General features: G+C 45.6%; 1 protein-coding gene across 3 annotated transcripts in view; it reads left to right on the forward strand.

Annotated features, from left to right (window-relative positions):
- The window catches only part of LOC106560377 (uncharacterized), a 68,949-nt gene extending 50,039 nt beyond the window's left edge, over positions 1–18,910 (forward strand). For 2 of the 3 annotated variants that reach the window (XM_014123236.3, XM_014123238.3), the window contains 13 exons: positions 3,313–3,409; positions 4,662–4,998; positions 5,152–5,375; positions 5,833–5,938; positions 12,488–12,581; positions 13,180–13,289; positions 13,449–13,590; positions 13,904–13,974; positions 14,980–15,108; positions 15,873–16,025; positions 16,155–16,233; positions 16,450–16,500; positions 17,314–18,910. In XM_014123236.3, the coding sequence (XP_013978711.3) occupies positions 3,313–3,409; positions 4,662–4,998; positions 5,152–5,375; positions 5,833–5,938; positions 12,488–12,581; positions 13,180–13,289; positions 13,449–13,590; positions 13,904–13,974; positions 14,980–15,108; positions 15,873–16,025; positions 16,155–16,233; positions 16,450–16,500; positions 17,314–17,376 (1,656 nt within the window). In that variant the 3' untranslated portion in view covers positions 17,377–18,910. The remainder of the gene's footprint in view (positions 1–3,312; positions 3,410–4,661; positions 4,999–5,151; positions 5,376–5,832; positions 5,939–12,487; positions 12,582–13,179; positions 13,290–13,448; positions 13,591–13,903; positions 13,975–14,979; positions 15,109–15,872; positions 16,026–16,154; positions 16,234–16,449; positions 16,501–17,313) is intronic. The other variant, XM_014123237.3, reaches the window with a different exon arrangement.
- The last annotated feature ends 863 nt before the right edge of the window (positions 18,911–19,773 follow it).

A 19,773-nucleotide genomic window follows, 5' to 3' on the forward strand; every position in this document is an offset into this window, starting at 1 on the left:
GGCCATTTGGCATTTGGAGACGTTCAGAAATACCCCTGAGTTGTAGTGAGTTTAACAGAGGTTCAGAAGGGTTAATAGAGTCTTTGTGGCCTTGTGCCCTCTCCCACCTGTTACTGCATGCATGTACGCACACATGTACATATGCACACGCACACACACACACACACACATACACATACACACACAAACCAGAGCAATGAGAGAGCAACACACACATAACAGCCAAGACAATACAACAGGGTTCATAATGGTCTGAACTGTCCCTCACTTTTCTCACTCTTTACTGCAGCAGCTGATTTGTTTTTTTAGACGTGGCTTGTTACTGCTTGCAATCTCAGGATTGTGACACCTGACTGGAAGCTTTTGAAGTGTCTCGGATGTCACACAGCAATTCCTTGCATCCCCCTCCACACACCCCTCACCCCCTCCACAGCCCCTCCTCACCCCTTGCACCCCCTCCACACCCCCTCCACATTTCCTTCACCCCCCCCCCCCCCCCCCCTTAACTACTACCATCACTGGCCACTCACCACTGAGGTTCTGACATCCGTTTAAGGCTGCACTGTATTTTGGAGGACACCCCTATGCCCCACACTGTTCTTAAAACTCCCACTGTCTCTCTGGCTAGGAAGAGGAGATGATTGACTGGCAGACAGCCTGTATGTCCTGTCCTCTCTCTGTTCTCTGTCTCTCTTCACAGTCTCTTCACTGTTTCTTTGTGAAAGGATTTTCCTTTTCGTTGGTCTTTGTAAACAAGCCTGTGATTGGACTGATCTGACTTTAGTTGGACTTTAACCCACTGTGAAGAGGATACAGCGGTCGAATGATCAATCGGTCAGACTTCTGGGTGGAGTATAACCACAGAGGGGACTGTGTTTGGGAAGAGAAGCGCAAACTGCTGTGAGTAAAGTGAGGGGTGACAGATTATCATCTTGTTATCAGCGGACTCCGACAGACATAAGAGAAAGGGTTTCAGTTTAACCAGGAGGGAACTTTCTTTGTTTGAGAGGTGACCAGGGAAGAGATACTATAGCTGCTGTGCGTGAAGAACGAGGAAGATTGCGTTACGTTTAAGTGTCCAGTGACTGTGGTTGACCACTCTGCTGTGGAACTCAGCATGAGTTACAGTCTGGTCAACTCTCTGGCCAAGGTGTACGACCCCAACCCATGTCACGGTCAGAAACCAGCCGGGACGAAGCTAACACCAACTGGACCTGGCAAACAACCCCACACACCATCCTCAGCCTCTTCCTCCTCCTTGTCCGCCTCCTCTTCTCCAGTCATTGCTCCAAGGTGCTTTGTGACTGAAAGCTGCATGGAATCTCTAAGCAGTAAGATGGAGCGTCTACTCAACGTCCAGGAGACAGTCCTCATCCGGCTGGATGACCTGTCCCGGGACCTGGGAGGTGTGGGGCGGGAAGTGGCCTCTCTCAGGGCCGGGGCCTGGGGTCTGGATGTCTGGGTGGAATTCAGACCCAGGGTGAGACCCAGAACCAGGGATTGGAGGTGGAGGGGATGGAGAGGCTGATGGTGGGCATGCATCAGGTCATCAGCTTCATGGAAGAGGTGGTAAAGAGCTCCCGGCTGGCTGAGCTGCTGTTTAATAAGCCAGGTGGCTGTAAGGGGGCTAAGGCCAAGCAGGCCAGGAAGGTGAGGGACACACACCATGTCAGCCTTTTTTTTTTATAAAGACAATGAAAAGCTTCAGTTGTAAATCATAATCAACCCAATGGGCACACACTGGTTGAATCAACGTTGTTTCCACGTCATTTCAATGAAATTACGTTGAACCAACGTGTAATAGACATTGAATTGACGTCTGTGCCAAGTGAGTCCTGGCCCCTTTTTTAATTTTTACACTGGAGCCAGTGCTGGGTTGTATTTCATTTGCTACCTTAAATTACTACTCAACACTGCATTACCCACCCATGCCTTTTCATATTAGCTACACAGAAATGGAGAAGACTGTAGTCACTGTAAAACGACACAAGTCATGGGTAAGTGGGTGCGTGGCGTGCAAGCAGACGTCTATCTGTGCGCGTGTGTTGAGGTAGCAGTATCATGTATTACTTCTGCATATTCCCCTGCCCTGTGGGGGACTCTGGGTCCTGGAGGTTCTCTGGGTCCTGGGGGTCACTGGGTCTGGGTGTAGATGGGTAAAGCAAACATCTATAATGCCAACATTATTATCTTGGTTAGGTCCCAAATGGCACCCTATTCCCTGTATATATATATATATATATATATATATTCTCGATATAAAGTGTATATATGGGCCCTGGTTAAACTTAGTGCGCTATATCACGAATAGGGTGCTATTTGGGACGTATCCCTAGTATCACCTTCTGGGCGTCTAGTGTTTAGGCACTCTGGTGGAGAGAGGGGCGGTATAGATGACATGCTATGTGTGTGTATGATCCCACACATGTTATGCAAATACACACACACACACACACACACACACACACACACACACACACACACACACACACACACACACACACACACACACACACACACACACACACACACACACACACACACACACACACACACACACAGTAGTTGGAGATGACATCATACAAACTGAGATGACATTTAAGCCCTTCTCTGTATTATTGTCTAGGAGACGATCTGTCCATCATGACATGACAACCATGCTTCAGTTATGATGGCAACCACCATGACAACAAACACATGCATCTGTTAATGTGTAGTGAAACATACAATTCCACTATTGCTATCGGAAATGTGTTGCTATATACTAGGTCTGTTATATAATACATGCATGGAATATGAACCAATAGCTTTCACAGATCCTTAAAGCTTCCTGGCCATACGTGCAAATTGTTGGTAATAGAAGGTGCAAACAAACGTGGCAATCTACAGATGTAGGATCTTCATTTGATCACCCTGTTGCAGGAGAACTTTCCTGCAATGCAGGATATTTAAAACTTGTAGTGTATTTGAGGTTTAAAAGGGATTCTGAGGTTTGTCATTTCCATTTTGTAATTTCAGACTTGATTTTTACGAAAAAATTACGAAAAATGTATCTACCAATACTGTACAGAAAGTCCATTAATTAAAATCCACATAATAATGAACATTTCCTGTTGCTGCAGGATTATTTTCCTGCTGTAGCAAACGAGCTCAAATGAAGATCTAACTTCTGTATTTCCCCTGTCTCTTCTCTTTCCATCGCTCCATTCTCTTTGCATTCACTGTCATAGCATTCAAATGTAAGACCAGAGTGTTGTTGCCCAGTTTGCAATGAGCATTTAAAGTGTATGTCTCTTCCTCTCTCCCTGTCAGCTGAAGGACAATGGGGTGAGGGATGGAAAGGACAAGGTCAAACTCACCCTGAAAGGCCTGAAAGCCCAGAAGAAGAAGAAGCCTCCACATGCATCAGGTAGCAGAGATAAACACACCATCTTCACCTCAACTTGTAACACAATAAAGCAGTCAAACAAATGTAACTAAAATAGAGCAGCAGTGCATCCTTGGTAATAGATGTCTAATGAGGGGGGCTCTTTGGTAATAGATGTCTAATGAGGGTGCTCTTTGGTAATAGATGTCTAATGAGGGGTGTTCTTTGGTCATAGATGTCTAATGAGGGGTGCTCTTTGGTAATAGATGTCTAATGAGGGGTGCTCTTTGGTAATAGATGTCTAATGAGGGGTGCTCTTTGGTAATAGATGTCTAATGAGGGGTGCTTTGGTAATAGATGTCTAATGAGGGGTGCTCTTTGGTAATAGATGTCTAATGAGGGGTGATCTTTGGTAATAGATGTCTAATGAGGGTTGCTCTGGTAATAGAAGTCTAATGAGGGTTGCTCTGGTAATAGAAGTCTAATGAGGTGTGCTCTTTGGTAATAGATGTCTAATGAGGGGTGATCTTTGGTAATAGATGTCTAATGAGGGGTGCTCTTTGGTAATAGATGTCTAATGAGGGGTGCTCTGGTAATAGATGTCTAATGAGGGTTGCTTTGGTAATAGAAGTCTAATGAGGGGTGCTCTTTGGTAATAGATGTCTAATGAGGGGTGCTCTTTGGTAATAGATGTCTAATGAGGGGTGATCTTTGGTAATAGATGTCTAATGAGGGGTGCTCTGGTAATAGATGTCTAATGAGGGTTGCTTTGGTAATAGAAGTCTAATGAGGGGTGCTCTTTGGTAATAGATGTCTAATGAGGGGTGCTCTTTGGTAATAGATGTCTAATGAGGGGTGCTCTTTGGTAATAGATGTCTAATGAGGGGGGCTCTTTGGTAATAGATGTCTAATGAGGGGTGCTCTTTGGTAATAGATGTCTAATGAGGGGGGCTCTTTGGTAATAGAAGTCTAATGAGGTGTGCTCTTTGGTAATAGATGTCTAATGAGGGGTGCTCTGGTAATAGATGTCTAATGAGGGGTGCTTTGGTAATAGATGTCTAATGAGGGGTGCTCTTTGGTAATAGATGTCTAATGAGGGGTGCTCTTTGGTAATAGATGTCTAATGAGGGGTGCTCTTTGGTAATAGATGTCTAATGAGGGGTGCTCTGGTAATAGATGTCTAATGAGGGTTGCTCTTTGAAGATCAGGATGAATACTCAAGGCAAGTAAAGTTGTTGATTGGGTGAATCTACACCAAAGCATGATTTTTTTTGCTCCGTTTGTCCCTCCTCAGACTCTGTAGAGGCCCTTCTTCTACACCAGGTGGAGAAGCTCAACAGGCAGAATGCTGAACTTTCCCATGGTAACGGGGTGGTTCTGGACATGCTCCGTGCCCCCGTCGTCCAACCAGAGGACCTCGAGGATCTAGAGGGGGAGGAGGAGGAGAAGAGGAGAACCCCTGAACGGGAGGAAGAGCAGAGGGCCAGGGAGGAAGAGGAGAGGGATATATTTGGTGAATCCGTGCCTGAGGAAGAGGAGGGGAGGGAGGAACACGTTGGAGAGGAAGAGGTGGAGAATAGAAGAGAAGGAGGGGAAGAAGAGTCATCATTGTCACCAAAACCTCTAAAAAGGTACCTTTTGAAATTCAACTCATCTTTTGACATTACTATGACTGTAAATTGCAACTTCTGTATAGTGTACGCTTACCAAAATAACTACTGGCTAATTACTTAACATAATTAATAGTTGATTTGATATGTGTTTGATGTTTGTTTGTTATTTAGCTCAGAGGAGTTAGGTGAAGTGGCCGCCAGCAGTAAAAACTGTGTCACAGAGGAGGACCTGCTGAAAGATGACCTGAAAAAGAGCAGAGTGGAGGAGAGGAAAGAGGAGGACGAAGAGGGAGGAGTACCTGAGGGGGTAGAGCCTCAGGCTGCCCAATCAAAGGCAGAGAAGATGAAGGAGGAAGAAGAGGTGGATGATGGACAGCCAGAAGAGTACATCATTGGTAAGGTTCATCATTTCACAGAAATGGAAACTGACAAAAGTTTGAAAACAAAACAGGAAGCTAATTTGGACTTTTGTTGCAATTGAGGCAATATTCCTAAAATAAAATATAGTATATAGTATCTTCATATTATCCTGGGTTGGCAAGCAGGCTGAAAAACTGTCAGAAACCCTAATGACTACTCTGTCTTCATAGTCAGTCACTCACCACACAGACCACAGTACTTAACCACACCTTGCATGTTTAAAAGTCACAAACATGTCACAGCTGGCAAATTGGATTATGAAATTCTGGCATGAGACCGTATGATCCGTTTGGTTACTAAGACAGAACAAACACTAATCTATCTCCTGTATGCTCCCTATCCACTCTCCTGTCACCTCACTCCATTTCCCTTATCCCTCCCTTCCTCTCCTTTTCCCCACCTCTCTCCTCCATCTCTCTCTATCATCTCCAGACTTTACCCCTCCGCCAGCAGCCCCCTTTGACCACCGTATTGTGACTCCAAAACCTCACCAGATTGCTACCTTCTACGCCATTAACAGAGACGAGGTCCTAGGAGGGTGAGTCAGGAGGAGAGAGAGAGAGAGAGAGAGAGAGAGAGAGCGCGCGAGAGAGATCTTGAAAACCAGACCCTTTGAAGCCGTAGCATTTGAACATTTTGGGAGGCAATGCAGATGTCGAGAGAGAGGGAGGGAAAGAGAGAGAGACAGGGAGAGGGAGGGGGTGAAGAGAGAAAGAAAGAAGTGGCCAATAATAGAGAGATACAACAGGGACTGTGGGACACCACAGTCAGACAGTTTATTTTTACTCCACGGTATGTGAAACTCACACACACCAGTGGCGGTTCTAGACCATTTCAACTGGTGGGGCCAAGCTTGAGCCAGTTGTACTGTTAGAGGGGTCAGTTACATTAGACGTTGTTGTCATATCGTTTTCTTCACTGCATTGCAGGCATTAGCAGGCAAAAGACCATGTTCATAATCATCATCATTGCCACTGTTTAATAACGGATGTAAAAAAAGAACGATAGAAAAAATGTGTTATGTAAAAATGATTTCATACTCCACATTTAGGGGGGCCACAAGGGGGTCCAAAATTGTTGTCACTGGGGCACTGGCACCTTTTTTTCAATCGCTCTTACCCATTTCTCAATACTTAGGTCACTTTTTCAAAACTCTTTACACAGTTCTCCTAACCAACTTTCAGCTTGGCACAGCAGTTAATTTCACATTGAAAATGCACTAAAACTACCAAAACACTTCATACATGTCTCAATCAACTCATTCTTCCATAACACTAGCAAAGGTTGTCACCCAACAAGCACGCTTTGTCACTCATAAAACAATGACCTAAACAACACTAACAACAGGTAGCACTACACAATGTTTTCTTTTGTAAAAAGTCTTTACAGAACAAGAATGACACCTCTCTACTGTTTAGAATTCACTGCAGTATATGTTACAGGAATGAATCAGACATGATGCAATATGCTTCATGTCATTTTTTGGCATTGAGTGATTCCAAAATACAAGAATTTGTATATACACCATCTACCAATACTGATACAGTAGCAATGCTAGTCAATCCTGTCTTCTGCATTTGGCCACAGGTTCTCATCCACATCACATCTTATGTCATCTTGGGCAATACACCTAGGAAAGAATCTTTGGCATCCCTGGCAATCTTCTGCAGATATGTCCAGGCATCCAGCATTCATTGCGTCCAGGAGGGACATTTGATCATGTGTCACGGCTGTCGTAGGAATGAGAGGACCAAAGTGCAGCGTATGTGTCGTTCCACGTTTTATTTACACTGTGAAACTAAGCAATACATAAACTAAAGAACAAAACAAGAAACCGTGACGCAGAGGTGAAACATACACTACTCAAAAATAATCTCCCACAAACCCAGGTGGGATAAACATCAACTTAAATATGACCTCCAATTAGAGACAAGGATGACAAGCTGCCTCTAATTGGAGATCATCTCAAACAAAGCCCAACATAGAAATACAAAACTAGAACATAACAACATAGAAAACCTAAACTAGAAAAACCCCCTGTCACGCCCTGACCTACTCTACCTGTCATGGGTGTCATAAGGATTGGACCAAAATGCAGCGGGAATGTGTATACTCATCTTCTTTTATCCGGCAGAAAGAAGGAAAACCAAAACAAACACACGTATACAAAAAACAACGACGACAAACAGTCCTGTAAGGCCTACAGCTATACAAGGAACAACTACCCACAAAATCCCATAGAAACACACCCCTCTTAAATCGGACCTTCAATTAGAAGAAACTAGGAGCAGCTGCTTCCAATAGAAGGTCAACCCAACAAACACCACATAGAAATAGACATACTAGAACATAGCCCAACAAACCCCGAAACACTCTAAACAAACACCCCCTGCCACGTCCTGACCAAACTACAATAACAAATAACCCCTTATACTGGTCAGGACGTGACAGTACCCCCCCCCCCCCAAAGGTGCAGACCCCGGATGCACCTCACACAAAAATTAAACACAAAAAATAAACCCCAAAACAAAAAATAATAATCCTAACTAAAGCGAGGGAAGGGAGGGTGGCCACCGTCACCGACGGTTCTTGTGCTACACCCCCCCTCCCCAACCTCCTTTTATGGAGGTTTTTCAGGCTCCGACCTTACTCCCCAACCTAACCTGTCCACCCCCGCTAAATACTTATTACATTTTACCCCTCCCGAAGTCTCTGGGCTATGGCGCATCGCTGAAGACCTCGGGCTGATGTGCGTCGCTGGAGACCTCGGGCTGATGTGCGTCGCTGGAGACCTCGGGCTGAAGGGCGACTCTGGGAGCTCCGGACTGTAGGGCGACTCTGGCTGCGCCGATTCCGGACTGTAGGCCGTCTCTCTCGGTTCCGGACTGTGGGCCGTCTCTCTCGGCTCCGGACTGTGGGCCGTCTCTCTGGCTCCGGACTGTGGGCCGTCTCTCTCGGCTCCGGACTGTGGGCCGTCTCTCTCGGCTCCGGACTGTGGGCCGTCTCTCTCGGCTCCGGACTGTGGGCCGTCTCTCTCGGCTCCGGACTGTGGGCCGTCTCTCTCGGCTCCGGACTGTGGGCCGTCTCTCTCGGCTCCGGACTGTGGGCCGTCTTTCTCGGCTCCGGACTGTGGGCCGTCTCTGCTGGCTCCGGACTGTGGGCCGTCTCTGCTGGCTCCGGACTGTGGGCCGTCTCTGCTGGCTCCGGACTGTGGGCCGTCTCTGCTGGCTCCGGACTGTGGGCCGTCTCTGCTGGCTCCGGACTGTGGGCCGTCTCTGCTGGCTCCGGACTGTGGGCCGTCTCTGCTGGCTCCGGACTGTGGGCCGTCTCTGCTGGCTCCGGACTGTGGGCTGTCTCTGCTGGCTCCGGACTGTGGGCCATCTCTGCTGGCTCTGGACTGTGGGCCGTCTCTCTACGGGGCACTGTCACCGGAAGCTCTGGACGGGGCACTGTCGCCGGACACTCTGGACGGGGCACTGTCGCCGGACACTCTGGACGGGGCACTGTCGCCGGACACTCTGGACGGGGCACTGTCGCCGGACACTCTGGACGGGGCACTGTCGCCGGACACTCTGGACGGGGCACTGTTGCCGGACACTCTGGACGGGGCACTGTTGCCGGACACTCTGGACGGGGCACTGTTGCCAGACACTCTGGACGGGGCACTGTTGCCAGACACTCTGAATGGGGCACTGTTGCCGGAAGCTCTGGACGGGGCACTGTCGCCGGACACTCTGGATGGGGCACTGTTGCCGGACACTCTGGACGGGGCACTGTTGCCGGACACTCTGGACGGGGCACTGTTGCCGGAAGCTCTGGACGGGGACTGCGCACTAAAGGCCTGACGCGTGGGGCTGGCTTAGGAATCATCAGACTAGGGACACGCACCACAGGGCTAGTGCGAGGAGCAGGAGCAGGACGAGCTGGACTGGGCTGACGCACTGGAGGCCTGGTGCGTGGTGCTGGCTTTGGAGGCGCCAGACTAGAGACACACACCTCAGGGAGCAGGAACTGGATACACCGGGCCATGAGTAGGCACTGGAGGTCTGGAGCACACCTCCTGCACAACCCGTCCTGGCTGGATCGTAATAGTAGCCCTGCACGAGCGGAGTGCTGGCACAGGGCGAACTGGGCTGTGCAGAGGCCTGATGGTTGCCGTGCGTAGAGCAGGCGTAGGGTAGCCTGGGCCTAGGAGGTGCACTGGTGGCCAGATGTGCTGCGCAGGCATCCTCCTTCCAGGCTGCATGTCCACTCTAGCACGGCACTTGTGAGGGGCTGGGATCGCTCGCACCGGACTGTGCGTGCGCATGGGCGAGATCGTGCGCACTTCCGCATACACCGGCGCTCTCCACTCTATACGTTCCCCATAATAAGCACGGGGAGTTGGCTTAGGGCTCACCCTTGGACCAGCCAAATTACCTGTGTGCCTCTCACACTTGCCTCTCGGTGCGTATAATGCCTCATAATAGCGCCGCTCCACCTTGGCTACCTCCAGATCCTCCTTAGGGCGCCGGTACTCCCCAGCCTGGTGCCATGGTCCTGCCCCGTCCAGGATCTCCTCCCATGTCCATGAATCCTTATATTCCCCTGCTGCTCCTTCCTCCGCTGCTTGGTCTGTTTAAGGTGGGTAGTTCTGTCATGGGCGTCGTAAGGATTAGACCAAAATGCAGCGGGAATGTGTATAATCATCTTCTTTTATTTGGCAGAAAGAAGGAAAACCAAAACAAACGTATACAAAAAACAACGACGACAAACAGTCCTGTAAGGCCTACAGCTATACAAGGAACAACTACCCACAAAATCCCATAGAAACACACCCCTCTTAAATAGGACCTTCAATTAGAAGCAACTAGGAGCAGCTGCTTCCAATTGAAGGTCAACCCAACAAACACCATATAGAAATAGACATACTAGAACATAGCCCAACAAACCCCAAAACACTCTAAACAAACACCCCTCTCAAAACAGAACATAGCCCAACAAACCCCGAAACACTCTAAACAAACACCCCCTACCACGTCCTGACCAAACTACAATAACAAATAACCCCTTATACTGGTCAGGACGTGACACTACCATAGAAAATAACAGCTTACCATGGTCAGGACGTGACATCATGTGGATTGTGGTCATAAACCTTCCACCTCCTTGAGGAAAATAATTCCTCTATGGGGTTGAGGAATGGAGAGTAAGGTGGGAGGAAAAGTGACACCTTCCTGGGATGGGCTGCAAACCACTCTGTGACTGCACAGGAGTGGTGAAATGCCACATTGTCCCATACAATTACAAACGTTGGCCGATTTCGCCTCACTGCAACCCTTTCCTCACCTGGCACAACCCTTCCATAGAGGTCATCCAGGAATAAAATGAGACGCTCAGTGTTGTATAACAGCAATCCATCAGAGGATATTGCTGCACACATTGTGATGTTGGCACCCATCTGGCCCGGGACATCCACTGTGGCTCTTTTTCCAATCACATTTCTTCCTCGCCGCCATGTTTTGGCCAAGTTGAAACCAGCCTCATCCACAAAGATGAATATGTGGGTTGTTTGCCTGGCTTCAATCTCCATGACTCTCTAAAATAAATCCACAAGGCAACACAAGAGTTAGGCTATTACGGTAGTTTACATTATACCTAAAACATGCCATTGTGTGTCTCTGCCCTGTTTGGTTTTGTTCAAACCAGTTGTGTATTTTATAGTCATCTTGCCTGGACATATCTGTTCCTGAGTTGCTTGACTCGTTCAGAGTTCCTCTCAAAGGGGACAGTGTACAACTGCTTCATCCTGACTTGATGTTGTTTCAGGACTCTAGAAATAGTTGATATGCTTACATTGTGAATATTTCCAAATGTAATGTTGTCTGCCAACACTCTGTCCCGAATCTCTGTGAGTTTTATGCCATTGTTTCTGATGACCATATCAACAATTGCAGTTTCCTGCACGGCAGTGAAAATCCCACCTGTCCCACCTGTGAGAGGTAACCGTTGGGTCCTAAGCAGAAATACAATTACACACATGTGGGTTTGGAAGCCTTGCTCATTTTACTTCTTGAATGTGCAGTTCAGTCAGATGTCCTTGCAGAATGCGCATCTTACCTGTTGTTTTGCTGGAAATTTCTCACAATAGATGCCACTGTTGAGCGTTGCAGATTTGGCTGCACTCTCAGACCAGCCGCTCTCATTGATAGACCATGATTTATTACATGATCAATTATAGTAGTCCTAATCTCATCTGAGACTACAGCTCTTGATCTTCCTCTCAGTCTTCTTCCACCATGCATACATACTCCTCTCCCTCTCCCAGCCAGTCTTCTTCCGCTGTCAGCCACTTCTCTATCTCTGGCTGGGTCCATGTTTACATTACAGTACAGCATTATTCCTAAGATGTCCCCTTTTCTATAGATGGTAATGTAATTGAAAGACTAACACCTGGGTAGGTGTTCAGCTACAATGGGAATCAGCTGTGGTTGGTCTAATTGTTTTGATAGTATTTAATCTTTTAGATGTGGAATATATTTCAATACGGTATTACTGTAGAAATGTAGCAAATTGCTGTCTTATTAAATGTTGTGTTATGTTAGGTTTTGAACTTAAGTTTAACAGTTTTGAAAAGAGTATGTAAACATGTGCAAATTGTCCTGTAGGTACATAGAGTTTTGGTGGTGGTTGTGTCTGAGTGAGAAAAGAATTCATGAAATTTGAAAGATGTAGTCATTGAATGCATTTTGTGCCAAAGCAATGAAAAATGATCACAGTTTAGCCCACATAGACTGCTGTTGTGTTCACTGTGTGAAGAGTTCTGAAAAAGTGAGAGAGAGAGAGAGAAATCTGTGAGTGTGCATACCATCCCTACAATGACAAACCAATTAAAGCCTGATATAGAACAGTTAGCATTAGTATAATGTTATTGTTAACTTAGCTCTATTGTACGCTGAGGCGAAAAGGACAGGGTGTTATAAAGCATCACTGTTATTCATCTCGGCCACCAGAACCAAAGCAGCTCCTCAACTTTAATGTTAAGGCTGTCACAAGAGACTACACTGTTTCTGAACTTGTTTCTCTGTATGTGATGGTGGGATCATAGGGGACGTTTTGGACAAGTCCACAAATGTGTGGAGAACTGTTCTGGACTGACTCTGGCTGCCAAGATGATCAAGGCCAGGAGCCAGAAAGAAAAGGTAAGGATCATAGTGTTCGAAATGTGAGACCTGAAACAGACGCTTGATTATAGCTGCTTCCCAGATGCCACCCTATTTCCTATTAAGTACAACAGGGCCCTGGTCAAAAGCAGTGCACTACATAGTGAATAGGGTGTCGTTTGGAACGAAGCCATTAATATCAGATGTACAGTATGTGTCCAATGTCCCCACCACCATTAAGATTGATGGATATTTTATCATAGCACATAAATAATAGAATACCATTTTAAAGTAGCTTTATCGCCCTCATATCCACTGCACATGTGGCAATGTGTCAGAGTCAGTCTCATCTTATGCTTTCCTATGGTCAGCTGAGTATAACATGTGAGATAAGATAGTCGTCAGATGTCTGGGGCAGTGCATAGCTGGATGATTACGTTATCATGTCAGATATTCACAAAGTAGTTTTCCCACCAATGCCACGGCCAAAGCCATAGCTGGCTCAGGTTGCTATGTGGTACTGTAGGTCTCAATAACCAACCCCGTTGGCACTGTCTGTGTGTGTCTGTTTCTGTGTCTGTCTCTCTGTCCGTCTGTATTGTGTTTCTGTCTGTCGTTCTAATGTTCTGTTTCCCAGGATGTGGTGAAGAATGAGATCCAGGTGATGAACCAGCTGAACCACGCTAACCTTATTCAGCTCTACGCCGCCTTCGAATCACGCCACGACATCATCCTCATCATGGAATAGTAAGTCCCTCCCTCCCTCCCTCCCTGTGTGTGTGTGTGTATTTCTCCTCTCTACACTACACCATATGTCTACTCTTTAAATCCCATTGTGGGACTGTATTCCTCTCTCTCTACTGTAGTCTATGATGACTGACTGTCTCTCCTCTCCTCTCTATGTAGTGTGGATGGCGGGGAGCTGTTCGACCGGATCATAGATGAGAACTACAAGCTGACAGAGCTGGACACAGTGCTGTTTATCAGACAAATCTGTGAGGGACTACAGTACATGCACAGGATGTACATCCTGCATCTAGACCTCAAGGTAGGACAGGACACACCCTAGCTCTCTACTTTCATATCCTCAACAACCTGTCACTCTGTTACTTTCTCACTCGCTGCCCCCTTCTCTGTCTCCCTCTCTCTCTCCCTCAGTCTCTCACTGTCCTATTGTTTTTTGTCTGTTTCTATTGCAACCTTCCCCATTGTACTCTTTTCAACACTTTACCTTTCTATAGCTATAGCTCTATCTCCATCTTCCTGTCATTGTAGCATAATAGCTTAGCGATGATGCTAATAATTGCGTGCTGTTATTCTCTTTGTCTCACTGTTTTGGGTTCTTTAATATCCTTTCCTAGCCCGAGAATATTCTGTGTGTGAGCAGAGCCACAAACAAGATCAAAATTATTGACTTCGGGCTCGCCAGGAGGTAAGTTTAATTAGCAGTGGTTCCTGGCTTGATACAGGGCAGCAAGTAGCCTAGCGGTTAAGAGTGTGCCCAGTAACCGAAAGGTCGCTGGTTTGAATCTTTAATTTCAATTTCAAATGTATTTATATAGCCCTTCTTACGTCAGCTGATACATCAAAGTGCTGTACAGAAACCCAGCCTAAAACCCCAAACAGCAAGTAATGCAGGTGTAGAAGCACGGTGGCAAGGAAAAACTCCCTAGAAAGACCAAAACCTTGGAACAAACCTAGAGAGGAACCAGGCTATGAGGGGTGGCCAGTCCTCTTCTGGCTGTGCCGGGTGGAGATTATAACAGAACATGGCCAAGATGTTCAAATGTTCATAAAAGACCAGCATGGTCAAATAATAGTAATCACAGTGAACAGGTCAGGGTTCCATAGCCGCAGGCAGAACAGTTGAAACTGGAGCAGTAGCATGGCCAGGTGGACTAGGGACAACAAGGAGTCATCATGTCAGGTAGTACTGAGGCATGGTCCTAGGGCTCAGGTCCTTCGAGAGAGAGAAAGAAAGAAAGAAAGAGAAAGAAAGAAAGAAAGAAAGAAAGAAAGAAAGAAAGAAAGAAAGAAAGAAAGAAAGAAAGAAAGAGAGAATTAGAGAGAGCCTACTTAAATTCACACAGGACACCGGATAAGTCAGGAGAAATACTCCAGATATAACAGACTGACCCTAGCCCCCCGACACATAAACTACTGCAGCATAAATACTGGAGGCTGAGACAGGAGGGGTCAGGAGACACTGTAGCCCCATCTGATGATACCCCCGGACAGGGCCAAACAGGTAGGATATAACCCCACCCACTTTGCCAAAGCACAGCCAGCAATCTTCAAGCCGACTAGGTGAAAAATCTCTCGAGGTGCCCTTGAGCAAGACACTTAACCCCAATTGCTCCTGTAAGTCGCTCTGGATCAGAGTGTCTGCTAAATCACTAAAATGTCATCTCTTAACTTTCTTTTCTCGCTTTCTCAGGTATAAGCCCAGGGAAAAGCTGAGGGTGAACTTCGGAACGCCTGAGTTCCTGGCTCCGGAAGTCATCAACTATGAGTTTGTCTCATTCCCTACGGACATGTGGAGTCTGGGGGTCATCACCTACATGCTGTGAGTCCTGATATCCACTAACCGTTACATTGCTGAGGGTCCTGATATCCACTAACCGTTATATTACTGGGGGTCCTGATATCCACTAACCGTTACATTGCTGGGGGTCCTGATATCCACTAACCGTTACATTACTGGGGGTCCTGATATCCACTAACCGTTACATTACTGGGGGTCCTGATATCCACTAACCGTTACATTACTGGGGGTCCTGATATCCACTAACCGTTACATTACTGGGGGTCCTGATATCCACTAACCGTTACATTACTGGGGGTCCTGATATCCACTAACCGTTACATTGCTGGGGGTCCTGATATCCACTAACCGTTACATTACTGTGGGTCCTGCTATCCACTAACCGTTACATTGCTGGGGGTCCTGCTATCCACTAACCGTGACAGTACTGGGGGTCCTGATATCCACTAACTGTTACATTACTGGGGGTCCTGCTATCCACTAACCGTTACATTACTGGGGGTCCTGCTATCCACTAACCGTTACATTACTGGGGGTCCTGCTATCCACTAACCGTTACATTGCTGGGGGTCCTGCTATCCACTAACCGTTACATTGCTGGGCGTCCTGATATCCACTAACCATTACCTTCTTATGCTCACATATTGTACCTGTTTTTATTGAACCCGGAAAATGGCCTTGAGGTAGAAACCTCTTTTGCGAGGGGGACCTCACAAGAAGTCAGTAGGAAGTAGTCAGTGTGTACATACACAAACCATGAACACACTATACATCCTTTTCTCCAGGCTGACAGGTCTGTCTCCGTTCCTGGGGGACAATGACAATGAGACTCTGAACAACATCCTGGCCTGTCAGTGGAACTTTGAGGAGGAGGAGTTTACAGACATCTCTGAGGAGGCCAAAGACTTCATCACACGCCTGCTGGTCAAGAGCAAGAGGTGAGGGGTACCGTGTGTGTGTGTGTTGACAACTATGTTGTAGTTCTCTAAAGTTATATTATTATTCAGTTGTGGACCTGTGTATCCCTGTGATAGTGTGTGTTTTAATCATGTATGTGTGTTCTCTAGCTGGAGGATGAGTGCCTCACAGTCACTAAAACATTCCTGGCTGTCGGATCACAATCTTCACTATCGCCTGCATCAGAAGGTAGAACACACACACACACACACACACACACACACACACACACACACACACACACACACACACACACACACACACACACACACACACACACACACACACACACACACACACACACTTTCCAACTTAGAGACTTTTTGGCATTAATGCATGGATGGATTAAACCCATTTTTATCACAAACATTAATATGGTCAATATACTGTACCTATTTCTTACAGAAACATAAGTGCCATTCAACACACCCTTACCCGCCCTGTCGATCTAGACAGGTAAGCTGTGAAAACCACCCAGCCCACCATACACTATCACACACTTTCTAGACATTCCATTCAACTACACTGAGCAAAAATATAAATCCAACATGTAAAGTGTTTGGTCCCATGTTTTATGAGCTGAAATAAAATATCCCAGACATTTTCCATATGAAGAAAAACGTACTTTGCTAAAAAAAATGGCACAAATTTATCTACATCCCTTTTATTGAGCATTTCTCCTTTCCCAAGATAATCCATCCACCTGACAGGTATGGCATATCAAGAAGCTGATTAAACAGCATGATCATTACACAGGTGCACCTTGTGCTGGGGATAATAAAAGGCCACTAAAATGTACAGATTTGTCACACACACAATGCCACAGATGTCTCAAGTATTGAGGGAGCATGCAATTGTCATGCTGACTGCAGGAATGTCCACCAGAGCTGTTGCCAGAGAATGTAATTTTAATTTCTCTACCATAAGCTGCCACCAATGTCGTTTTTGAAAATTTGGCAGTAAGTCCAACTAGCATCACAACCGCAGACCATGTGTAACCACGCCAGCACAGGACCTTCACATCCAGCTTCTTCAACTGCAGGATCGTCTGGGCCTTGCTCCCCAGTGGGTACCCTGCCAGGCCCACCTATGGCTGCACCCCTGCCCAGTCATGTGTCCTAATTATTTAAATTGACTGATTTCCTTATATGAACTGTAACTCAGTAAAATATTTGAAATTGGTGCATGTTGTGTTTATATTTTTGTTCACAAATATAATGTAGATGCCAAACATTGGGGTCTTATTGTCCCTCTTTTGTGTTGGTTTAGTCTCCCATCCAAAACGAGCGTCCCCTCCAAAATGACTCCCAAGACCCCGTGGGCGCCTTATGATGACACGGGTTCAGTGCCTTTTGATGCCACTGAGGCCAGGGGCAGGACTCAACACTGGACCAACACTGCCATTGCTCTATGGCTACTGGATTACTGCTCTCTACTCTGCCTCACATCCGTTAGCTTAGTTATGCAGCTTGTGTAACGGAGTTAAAAACATACCATAAACTCACTCCACAGCTAGCTTGAAATGTCGCTGATAGCTCTAATGGTTGGTACGTTGTTAAGGAAGGCGGTCACTATAAAATGCACTTTAATGTATCACTATCAAATACAAACAGAACTACTTTTTCGAACGATCATATTTATTACATTTTCAGCTTACTGTGGATTTCAAATAACTTAACACAGGCCTAGTTTACCAAGTCTTATCATACCATTGCATTTGTATTTGTTTGTTGGGTTTTGATTTAAAATAAAGCTTTGGGTGCAATTTATTTTCCTGGTATTGTAAAAGTTTAGTTTCTATAGAGTTAGGAATTCATTTTTACACACCTTTCTCCTTGGTTTTCCCCATCAAACTTTAAATAGATCACATTCATTAAAATAAATAAATCATTATCAATCCAGGTAAACATAAACTTGTCGATATTAGACATTATTCCTCACTATTAACTCTGCTCTGCCCGTTGCTACTGACTTTAATTTCTCCTGGAGCCACTGCTGTGAATATACTGTAAAACCGCCTCTTCTGTGCCTGCATGCTGTTGGCTTGACCTCAACCTTTTACCTTTCTTTGGATTAGCCCTCTCACCTTCCATGAAGGCATATTACTGATCAACAAAACACTACCTATATGATTTCATAATTCATGTTTATCGCTGAAGTTAGTAGCCTAAGTGTCAGTCTGTTTGTGTTGTCATGCCAACTCCTTGTCACTCCTTGTCATGACATATATTTGCACTACCCTTCTGACTGGGCACACAATGAAATGATGTTGACCCAACGTGGAATAGACGTTGAATTTACCTCTGTGCCCAGTGGGTTGTGATTGGATGATAGCTGTGAGTGTTGGGAGGCCAGACTGTTTGGCTTGACAATGAGCAATGGAGTTCGCATGAGCTACAACAGATCTGAGACCAGTCTATGGAGTTAGTTCTTATGTTCATGAATTATCTTGGTTCCTAACTGGATTTTTACTTGAAATGCAAGGCTTAGCCTCCATAAGAAGGGTACACAATATTATATTTATCCAGGAGAGAAAAAAAACACATTCAAAATTGTTTATTTAATTAATTGTGTTTCATTGTCTGAATTTGAAGTGTTTGATTAATTGTATTGTAGATCTAAATAAAAAAAGGTTTGTCTGTGTAATAGACTCACTATTTTCAAACTGTGCATAGTGAGTTGATTATTACTTGGTCAGATATTGAGTTATTGATTTAATAATTGATTGTCAGATTTGCCCTCCCTGGAATCAATTGTTCTCCTTATACCGTTGTGATTTTGTGTCATTTTTGTGTCATTATGAAACATAATTCTAGTTAGAAATGTATAAAAATAAATATAGACAGAAATAAAAACTGAAATGACTTATGTTGTCCTAGTTTTACTCTAGTACGTAATGCACATAATACTTTGTTTGACAGTAGAGAGATAATTCATAGAAAAATAGGAAGGGTGGATAGAATGATCATCTTTTCTACAGAGATGATCAATTGTTGATATTTGATCGTCATTTGAATAAGGCCATATCATTTGGAGACTGTATCCAGGTTATGTCTGATAATGGCAACTAGGGAGCAGTATCGGACAAGGACAGTCAGTCAAGACTCACACTGATCCCATGTGGCTCAGTTGGTAGAGCATGCTGTTTGCAATGCCAGGGTTGTGGGTTCGATTCCCACGGGGGACCAGTATGGGGAAAAAATGTATGCACTGTAAGTCGCTCTGGATAAGAGTGTGCTAAATGACAAAAATGATCACCAGCAGGCTAGAGACTCATAGTTCATGCTGGCCAAAGCCCTAGTCCAGAGTTCCCAAACTCTGCCTTCAGGACCCCAAGGGGTGCATGTTTTGTTTTTTGCTCTAACACTGATTCAAAGCTTGATGATGACTATTTGAATCAGCTGTGCAGTGCTAGGGCAAAAAACTAAATGTGCACCTCTTGGGGTCCCGAGGACCGAGCTTGGGAAACCCTGCCCTAGTCCCTACTCTGTACTGAAGCCCGTGTCTGATTTGTTGAAAGTCCATATCATGTTGCTTGGATTGCCCCTGCTAAATCAACATCATATTTCTGGTATTTTATATTAAGTCCTTTAGAATACAAGATATTGACTACAGTTGGAGTTGTTGCCTAAACATGGAGAGAACAAATGGACCCTGTACATATTATATGGAAAGTAGGCTAGAACAAAAGCATTTTAACACTACTTCTTTAATGTTTATATTCAACCT

The sequence above is a fragment of the Salmo salar genome, chromosome 10 (assembly GCF_965601325.2).
Source record: "Salmo salar chromosome 10, fSalSal1, whole genome shotgun sequence".
Lineage (NCBI taxonomy): Eukaryota > Metazoa > Chordata > Actinopteri > Salmoniformes > Salmonidae > Salmo > Salmo salar.